The sequence below is a fragment of the Salvelinus sp. IW2-2015 genome, linkage group LG10, assembly GCF_002910315.2.
Source record: "Salvelinus sp. IW2-2015 linkage group LG10, ASM291031v2, whole genome shotgun sequence".
In the NCBI taxonomy this organism is placed as follows: domain Eukaryota; kingdom Metazoa; phylum Chordata; class Actinopteri; order Salmoniformes; family Salmonidae; genus Salvelinus; species Salvelinus sp. IW2-2015.
In genome coordinates this window covers 18,903,469-18,913,606 of record NC_036850.1, presented here as the reverse complement: position 1 = coordinate 18,913,606, position 10,138 = coordinate 18,903,469, and the positions used below count along the sequence as shown (strand labels likewise).

Here is a 10,138-nt window from a genome sequence, read left to right as displayed (position 1 = left end):
ATATGTCATGTGTTTAGCCATAATAAAGGCAATATTATTTAATAAAGAGAAAGTTACACAAGAAACATACTTTTTGTAGATATTCTCCCATTCTCCCATTCCTCTCTTCCCTCATCAACTCATCCCACTTCAAAATAGCCCGAGTTGCTTTCCTCCTCAAGAAACCAACACTCATCTAATGTCAAAAACTATAGTCCTGTATCCCTACTTTCTTTTCTTTCCAAAACACATGAGTGTGCTGTCTCTGATCAACTTTCTTGTTATTTTTTCTCCGAATGACCTTCTTCACCCTAACCAGTAAGGCGTCAAGACGGGTCACTCAACCGAGACTGCTCTTCTCTGTTTCACGGAGGCTCTCCGCACTTCCAAAGCTGACTCTCTCTCCTCTGTTCTCATCCTCCTAGATCTATCTGCTGCCTTCAACATCGTGAACCATCAGATCCTCCTCTCCACCCTCTCAGGGCTGTTGGTATCAGGATCTGCACACTCTTGGATTGCATCCTACCTGGCAGGCCGCTCCTACCAGGTGACATTGAGAGGATCTGTGTCTGCACCACATACTCTCACTACTGGTGTACCCCAGGGCTCGGTTCTAGGTCCTCTCCTCTTCTCTCTATACGCCAAGTCACTCGGCTCTGTAATATCCTCACATGGTCTCTCCTACCATTGCTATGCTATGACACTCAACTACTTTTCTCCTTCCCCCTTCTGACACCCAGGTGGGGGCACACATCTCTGCGTGCCTGGCAGATATCTCAACTTGGATATCAGCCCACCACCTCAAGCTCAACTCAACAAGACGGAACTGCTCTTCCTCCAGGGGAAGGCCTGCCCGCTCAAACACCTCTCCATTATGGTTGACAACTCTGAAGTGTCGCCCTCTCAGAGTGCAAAGAACCTTGGCGTGACCCTGGACAACACCCTGTCGTTCTCTGCAAACATCAAAGCAGTGACCCGCTCCTGCAGGTTCATGCTCTACAACATCTGTAGAGTAACGACCCTACTTCACAAAGGAAGCAGCTCAGGTCCTAATCCAGGCACTTGTCCTCGCCCGTCTGGACTACTGCAACTCGCTCCTCGCTGGGCTCCCTGATGTGCCATCAAACCCCTGCAACTTACCCAGAACACTGCAGCACGCCTGGTTTTCATCCTTCCCAAGTTCTCTCATGTCACCCCGCTCCTCCGCACACTCCACTGGCTTCCAGTCAAAGCTTGCATCCACTACATGACCATGGTGCTTACCTACGGAACAGCAATAGGAACTGCCCCTCCCTAACTTCAGGCTATGTTCAAACCCTACACCCCAACCCAAGCACTCCGTTCTGCCACCTCAGGTCTCTTGGCCCTCCCACCCCTATGGGAGGGCAGCTCCTGCTCAGCCCAGTCCAAGCTCTTCTCCTCCCTGATAGCTACGTTATTGAGGAAAATTGTACTTTCTGTGCCTGTGATATGTGGTTGTCCCACTGAGCTATCTTAAGACGAATGCAGTAACTGTAAGTCGATCTGGATAAGAGCGTCTGCTAAATGACAAAAATGTAAAAAATATGCAAATGTTGTAGCTGTCTCAATGTGGAAATAATAATGACAGAGTGTGCTACTTGCAGAAATAGTGTCCAGAAATGACCTCATTGGGCAGATCAAATACATATGGAGAGCATCACTATCCACACTCATTTTGAACCTCAGTTCTGGGTCGTTTCATTTGATTTAATTCACTTTTTGTCCGCACCCCTTTTGATTTGAACAAAACTTTCCATAAATATTTGCCCATGGTAGAAGTGGTCAGAAAGTGGAGCTAGAATTGCTCAAAGTTTTGCATACCCCATTTTGCATACCCCATCTTACCATGAGACATCCATGTCTTCAGCACTGGAAAAGGTAAATGGTTGAGTATGTCATCATTTAAAACCTTGCAGACAGTGTTGTAAAAGTATTTCAACTTAAATAGGCTGTTCTATTATCTATATTTCTATGATTTCAATAGGTTTGTATGGAAGATTGACAAAACAATTTAAAACAACTGATGTTCCCATTCAAGTCTACATTCTCTGATGTGTGGACCTCTAACCATCTTTGTGCTACCATTTGAAAGTAGAAATTTCGATTTTATCTGTCAAGACATGACACACACCCTGTATACAAGAGCATGCTGTGTCTAAACCGATGTCAGTCACAACACAAACACCTCAGATTTTCAAAAATTGTGTCTAAGCTACAACATATGCGAAGATTGGAGTACATGCATTTTTAGATAATTGATGTTAGAGAGGTAAAAAATGTATTAAAATATTTGTTTGAATTATTATTATAAAATAGTTTGACTACCCTGTTTGCAAGCTTTTAAATAATATCAAACTAAACCGTTTATCTTTTCTAGTGATGAAGACATGGATGTCTTAAGGTAGGGTGGGGTATGAAAAATGGGTCATCTTTGAGCACCTATATCTCCTAAATGTTTTGGCATTCAGGTCCAAAAAGTTACTTTCTGACTACTTCTACGATGGGCAAATATGTATAGAAAGTTTTGATAAAATTTAAAGGGGTGCAGTCAAAAAGTGATTGAAGTCAAATGGAACAACCCTTCTACAAGAATATTGATATAAGGACATGAGGTGGTGGAGCTACATTCCACAGCACCACATAATCACATTGTGCATTACAACAATACTAATGGCATTTTGAAAACGTTTCGTGTTTATAAAACAATTAATTAGTAATGTAACCAAGGTTTTTCCTTCATATCAAGTCATGAGCAATATTGCCATTGTGTGTAAAAACTCTTTGTGACGAGAAACAATAAGAAATCGTAGCCTCAGTGTAAGGACAATAGAGTGAATCAGTAATCTAACTCCCTCACGACGCCACGGACAAAGCGGAGTCAATCACCACCTTCCGGAGACACCTGAAACCCCACCTCTTAAGGAATACCTAGGATAGGATAAAGTAATCCTTCTCACCCCCCCCCCCCTTAAAAGATTTAGATGCACTATTGTAAAGTGGCTGTTCACCTGGATGTCATAGGTGAATGCACCAATTTGTAAGTCGCTCTGGATAAGAGCGTCTGCTAAATGACTTAAATGTAAATGTAAATCTTGTGATAGGAACACACCTGCAGTTTGTTATATTGGACTGTTGAATGAGTCATCAAAAGATAAACCAAAACATATTAACACAAACACTTTTGACCTGTTTTGGTGGTTTAAATTCAGTCCATATATATATTTAATAAATAAATAAAATAATTCTAATAGATAACTAATGCAATAATAATGGTTATGGACATTTGTCTATGACAAGTGTCTCCTGAATGATGGGTCAGGGATATATCCTCTGGGTTGTGGTTCAACTCAAGACGAGGTTGATACATGCGTTTGGTTTATTTGGTTGGTCTCAATAAATATGGAACTGGCCACAAGGTAACAAATCTAGGAACCACTTGTTGATGACACCTTTTTCTGTGCAATGATCAAATGGCGGTTTAAACCTCTTATACTGAATTGAGAGGGCCATGAAATCCTTGGGATGGAGCCACCCTTCTGCCACACCTTCACGTCGTATTAGAACTTAAGACCTTCCCTTCACTCAGGTTGGTATAAAACCAAAGCTAAGTACCTTTCTCATACCACCTGTGTTCCCTACCAGCAGAGGATGACCATGGGGCAACACAGCACCCACATGGGTGTTAATATGGATGGCTCTGGCGATTGGTTTAATAACTGCCTCTTCAAAGTGTAGTAGAATCCATGATTTTGATTTACCAGAAACCTTGTACTTTAAGTGTTGACAGGGATAACTGTACGTTACTGTATGTCATAGGCCTCTCACAATAGCTCCACTGTTTAATCTCATTGGACTGACTAACAATGAGGAAAAGCTCAGTCCTGCCTTTGTGTGCTTTTAAGCATGGGTTATGATTGATGAATAGGTAAAATGTAGGATTGGCAAGAGAACTACATAACAGAGCCTGAAATGATACAGGATTCCACAATGATTTACAGTAAAAACTTCATGTAACGTAATAACAATACACTTTGATTTCAGAGGATACATCAAAGGCCACAGTTAACATCAATCCCCTCAATGTCAAGGATACCTGAGATTGCAGGTAAGCTTCATAATACATGTGCTATACAGATGCATGACCCTGAGATGATGACAATGATTAACACTGCAGCCTTACATATCCACAGACAATGGTGAAAGACAATAACCATGATGGAGACAGTCATAACAAGTAGTGCATCAGGTTTTGTGTATTAGCTGCGGTTTAGCAAGAAGTGAAGGCTAACTCATTAATTTATGGTTCAAGTTCATAAACATAATAGAACATTGAGTATTTGAAAAGTCTTGGTATTTTAGTGTGATTAAATATTGAATTTGGCGTTTACTAACTATAGTCCCATAGAAAACGCAATTGAATACACAATTCCATAAATGCCCCAAAAAACTGTCTGGAATATACAGAAACTCAGGAAAATTGTGTTTTTTTTGACACATATGTAACCATTTATTTTGGTGGCACAAAACTACCTCCATACTTCCAATCATTTGTATGGGTTAACTTCAGACGAGTCCAATGACACTTGTGGAGGTCGTAGACCAAACTGTTCGGATGCTACAGACAGAAGTTGGCACATCGGCGGTACCGACATCAGATGAGTTCTGTGACACCATAGAGTGGTCATATTAGCTAGTAGGCCAAATCGTTTGGACGCTAAAGACGTTTTCGTGAGAATCCCGATTTTCAGGATGTCCCCTGGTGTGACAAACAGCTCTGTAGCTCTGCAACTTTCAACCGCAGATGCGGAAGGTCGACATACTGTAGGTGGATGCGGTGGATTGACACGCAGCCCATGCAAAAAAAACAGATATCTTTAGCTTAAACTGACAGATTATGGTGGGGATTTTTTTATTATGTTAATTAGATTGACACATGGGTGCGTCAGTAGACTCTTATGGTGAGTGAGTGAGGCCAATCTAGCAGTCAACCAATGGACTCCAAGCAAGGTTTTACGAGGGGCAAAAATGGGAAATAATATCTGCTACCCGTTACCTATTTCTTTCTTTTTAAATATCTAAAGATTAAACCTGCTGAGTTGTATGCTATCATAGCTGAATTGGTTGTCCTTTTTCCCAGGAGTGAGTCCTATACATAATGGCCAAGTCTGCAGTACGTGGGGTAACTACCACTTCAAGACCTTTGACGGAGACATCTTTCAGCTCCCCTCCACCTGCAACTATGTTGTGACCTCACTGTGCCATAGCAGTTATGAGGATTTCAACATCCAGATGAGGCGGCAGGTGGTGAACAACCAGCCCACCATTAGCAAGATCACCATGAAGCTGGATGGTGTAGTGGTGGAGCTATCCAAGGGTTCAGTTGTTGTTAATGGGAATAAGTAAGTTCCTCAAGAATTTCTCATGTAGCTGTATTTTTTTTATAAGTGCTCAAGTAGTTGGATGTCATATTGTTGTCCCAGTCGCTTTGACTTAACAGATTAGACTCAACCTTATACTGTGTAATTTTGCTCAAGCACATATTTAGAGATGAGAATGTTGTTTTTAAAGTACCAATGAAAATGTCTCAAAATGAAGTCAATTGAGCTAATGTAAAATTGGTTGGTCTGACTAAGTTCTAGTTAAATCTACTGCTTTGTCTTCCTCTTCCTCCAGTGCCACCTTACCATTCAGCCAGTCTGGTATTCTCATTGAAGAGACTCCCTCCTACATCAAGATCAAAGCAAAACTGGGATTGGTAGCCATATGGAACCAGGATGATTCCTTCTTGGTAGTACAACAATTATGCATTTATGAATATTTCTAGGTGGAGTTAGGTTTTTGCAGTGTGGTCAATGTCTACATTTGAAGGCCTGTGCTGTGGTGGGCACTGTGTTAACAACAGTTAAGGTAGTTCTAATCTARAGTTATTTTATTAAGMAATAGGTTGTCACTCCTGTTAAATCTTTGTTTTGTTACAGTCATTTCCCGTTTTTGTCGAGTGTTATGCGGTTATGGAGGTAAAATGTCACCCTAAAATGTCTAATGGTCTTCTATTTCAGGTGGAGATGGACATRAAATTCAGAAATAAGACCTGTGGTCTATGTGGAGATTTTAATGGAATTCAYCAATTTGATGAGTTCTATAGCCATGGTACATTTTCACTGACACTATCAACACATCAACCATTGCCTATTATTTGGAATACAGTTYACATTTAACAATAATTGGATATATTTTTATGCCAAAGGTATGAAATTGTCCCCTGTCGACTTCGGAAACTTCTGGAAATTGGATGGTCCCACTGAAAGCTGTACTGAAAACACACTGCCTTCAAATCAGAATTGRCCCAATCTGGTAGGTTAAACTTTATCGCTTATGATAAGAATAGGGATATTGGCTAGGCTGCTGTGTACTTAACAACATGTACAGTGGGGTCCGAAATGACTGACTCCCTTGATAAAGATTAGCAAAAATGACTGTGTACTGCTACAGTATATTGTGTGCTCCATTTCTTTGAAAATTATATTATTTTATACTAATACAATTGCTCTGAGAAAGATATTTTGTTTTTAAAGTAATATTTTMTTTCTCTCCAGTCTGGGGTCAAAATTARTGACAKCCCTGTTTTCAATACCTTTCAATACCACACCTTGCAAATAATGGCACTGAGCCTTTTTCTAAAATGTTTTATGAGTTGGAGAACACATTCTGAGGGATTTTAGACCATTCCTCCATACAAGTCCTTCAAAATCCTTGATATCCTTTGTCTGTGCTGATGGACTGCCCTCTTCAATTCAAACCACAGGTTTTCAATGGGTGTKAAGTTCGGAGACTGAGTTGATTTTGTGGACAAATATATATTTATTTGGGGATTGTGATGTGTGCATGGGGTTACTGTATTGCTSGAAGATCCACTGAAGGCCAAGTGGCAGTGGCAACAAGGTTTTGGCAAAAATGTCCAGGTGCTGGGTAAAGATCATGATAGATCTTTACAAGAGCCCCAGGACCAGTGGAAGCAAAATAGCCCCTTTTTGCAATGGCCATCTCAGTCTCTCTTTGAAACCCATTGAAAATCTGTGGTTTGAATTAAAGAGGGCAGTCCATAAGAACAGCCAAAGGACATCAAAGATCCTAAACAGTGAAGGCTGCTGAGGGAAAGACGGCTCGTAATAATGGCTGGAACGGAGTAAATGGAATACCATTCCACAAATTCCGCTCCAGCCATTACCACGAGCCCGTACTCCTCAATTAAGTTGCCACCAATCTCCTGTGGTCCTAATTTGTTCTCCAAATCATAAAACATTTTAGAAAAAGGCTTTTTGCAGTTATCCTCACAAGGTGAAGTACTGAAAGATAGTGAAAACAGGGATGTCAATAATTTTGACCCCTACCTTTCTGAGATTTTTTTGTATTACTTTTATAACAAAATCTCTTTCTAGAAGCAATCGTATTAATATAAAATAATATATTTGACCAAATTTGTTTTGAATTTATTTTACACAGTAATTTCTGCTCGTCTTTATCAAGGGTGTRAATAATTTCAGACTCCACTGTATATGTCCTAATTATAGCATCTCTCTGTTTTTGTTTGATAGAAACCAGTTTGTGAGCAGTTGCTCTCCGGTCCTGCCTTCAGCAGCTGTAAGGACTTGTTGGCCATTGACTCATTTGTTGAGTCCTGTGTATCTGACCTGTGCCACTGTGATAACAGCACCAAGTCCTTCTGCCTATGCAACACTATCTCAGAGTACTCCCGCCAGTGTGTTCATGCAGGCGGGAAGCCCAAGCAATGGAGGACTGAACAGTTCTGCTGTAAGCATGCCCTTACTTCCCGTATCAACATTCAAATCACACATTGGTTAGTTGCAACAGTGTACTCATATTTTGGCACAACCTTATCTTTGCAGATAAGACCTGCCCCTWCAACATGGAGTACCAGGAGTGTGGAAACCCCTGTGTTGACACCTGCTCCAACCCCGAGAGAGGCCAGCTGTGTGAGGAACACTGCTCAGATGGCTGCTTTTGTCCTCCAGGTGGGCAGACATATTTAAACATTRTCTGCACATCCTCTTCTTCAAAGACATGTAATAAAAATCCATTGGAATGMAGCAGACTGTATACTGATAGAATGCAAAGCAATTGATTCCATATTGTGGACTGGACTCTGTTGCGTTACAAAGGCAATTACAAGTTTGGTTTRTGTAATGGCCAGGTATATTATCTGATTCATGTGGGATTTAGTTCCTGACACAAGAACAAGCCAGTTGATCATAATAAACACATGTATGCTCTCACCCAAAGGAACCGTTTTTGATGACGTCAACAAGAATGGTTGTATCGCCTTGAGTCAATGCTACTGCCGCCACAATGGAAAAACCTACGCACCCGGAGAGTCTTATTCAAGCACTTGTAAAGATTGGTAAGAAAACCAGGCTAAGAATTCTGACTTGAGTCAAAAAGTTATTCCAGGGGTGCCAATTTGTAAGTTCCATTGAATAATTTATATTTTGCCCTTAGCTCCTGTGCTGGTGGTCAGTGGAAGTGTGTGGACAAGGACTGTCCTGGCACCTGTGCTGTGGAGGGAGGATCCCACATCAACACCTATGATGGAAAAGCCTACACCTTCCATGGGGARTGCTCTTATGTTTTGACCAAGGTCAATATACAGTTTCCTCACCAAAGCTCTGTGTGCATCAATCTCATTCACATAAAATACATTTTGAAACGTGCTACCTTCTTTGTAGTTATTATGTCTGTATTACAGCTTTGCCTCCATCTTGTTTACTTTTCTTCTGGTATATCCAGTTTTTATGATGAAAATTGTAATATAGAAAAGGGCTTTCCAACCATGTTCCCGGAGTGCTACCGCCCTGTAGGTTTTCACTCCAARCCTAATTTAGCCCACCTCATTCTAATAATAAGCTGGTTGATGAGCTGAATTAGGTTAGTTACAACTGCGGAATGAGCTAAAACCTACAGGAGAGTAMCTCTCCAGGAACAGAGTTGGGGAGCCCTCATATAGAACAGTACTATTCATCTTGCATTGATACATTTATCTATGGAGAAATGTGGGTTGTTCATGTTTACTCTGTCTCTTYTTTTACACTGAMATATTCCTTTTTCAAAAAAAWTCWGAAGGATATTTCCTTTTATTAAGGGAAATATTTGTAACAACTGATTTATGTTTTTTCAGGACTGTGATGGGATGCAATTCACTGTACTGGGTGATCTGGTGCAATGTGGGCTTTCTGACAGTGAGACTTGTCTAAAGGCTGTTACCCTGTCCCTCTCAGAAGGAGCCACTGTAAGTATTCTTTGACTGACATGCTATCAGCCTTTGACTGCAGTAAATGTTTTTWCCCTAGTGTTGTTAGGTTTTAGACTTTAATGTATTATTTGWATATCATGAGTAAGCATATAGTTACACAATGCAACTCTACGCAGGTGATCAACATACAACCCAATGGAAAAGCCTTTGTAAATGGAATCTATTCTCAGCTGCCTTTTTCTGCTGGTAAGTTACAGTTGTTGTACAATTAACATACAGTACAATCAATGTGGTGATGACTAGGCATACATGAAACTTGTGTCCTACAMTTAAAGCACATCATTGTATGGGGAATACATTATGATAAATGGGAATGTTGTGATGGTGATGCAGCTTTATCATTCAACACTGACACATATATTTTACTTAACATCATAATGCTGAATCTTACTCCTTCCTCTTCCCACTTTGTTCCTTATAGCTGGAGTAACTATTTTCAGAGCCTCCTCATTTTTCATCATTGTCCAGACCACCTTTGGCCTCCAGTTGGAAATCCAACTCTCACCAATCATGCAGGTCTATATTGCTGCAAGCACCGTTTGGCAGCAGAGAACTTGTGGTATGTCTCATCATCCGTTGACCAACCACCACAGTCCACTGAGGTGTTCATGTTCTGGGAATGATTTATTTTCCCTGTATATAAATACATGTTCACCCTACAGGTCTTTGTGGAAACTTCAACAACAACCAAGGAGATGATTTCAAGGTCCTGAGTGGAGTGACTGAGGGCACAGCCATTGGTTTTGCAAACACCTGGAAAACACGAGCCAGCTGCCCAGACATCAAGAGTAGCTTTGAAAGCCCCTGCAG

At 40.8% G+C, this 10,138-nt stretch overlaps 1 protein-coding gene across 1 annotated transcript in view; it reads left to right on the top strand.

The window, feature by feature from the left end:
* Positions 1–275: 275 nt before the first annotated feature.
* The window catches only part of LOC111969135 (mucin-5AC-like), a 36,917-nt gene continuing 27,054 nt past the window's right edge, over positions 276–10,138 (top strand). Inside the window, exons 1-16 of the mRNA XM_023995077.2 lie at positions 276–297; positions 405–526; positions 821–991; positions 4,042–4,105; positions 5,138–5,399; positions 5,674–5,788; positions 6,060–6,150; positions 6,248–6,354; positions 7,596–7,812; positions 7,908–8,033; positions 8,302–8,419; positions 8,518–8,656; positions 9,194–9,304; positions 9,445–9,514; positions 9,750–9,887; positions 9,991–10,134. Coding sequence (XP_023850845.2) covers positions 276–297; positions 405–526; positions 821–991; positions 4,042–4,105; positions 5,138–5,399; positions 5,674–5,788; positions 6,060–6,150; positions 6,248–6,354; positions 7,596–7,812; positions 7,908–8,033; positions 8,302–8,419; positions 8,518–8,656; positions 9,194–9,304; positions 9,445–9,514; positions 9,750–9,887; positions 9,991–10,134 — 2,017 coding nt within the window. The remainder of the gene's footprint in view (positions 298–404; positions 527–820; positions 992–4,041; positions 4,106–5,137; positions 5,400–5,673; positions 5,789–6,059; positions 6,151–6,247; positions 6,355–7,595; positions 7,813–7,907; positions 8,034–8,301; positions 8,420–8,517; positions 8,657–9,193; positions 9,305–9,444; positions 9,515–9,749; positions 9,888–9,990; positions 10,135–10,138) is intronic.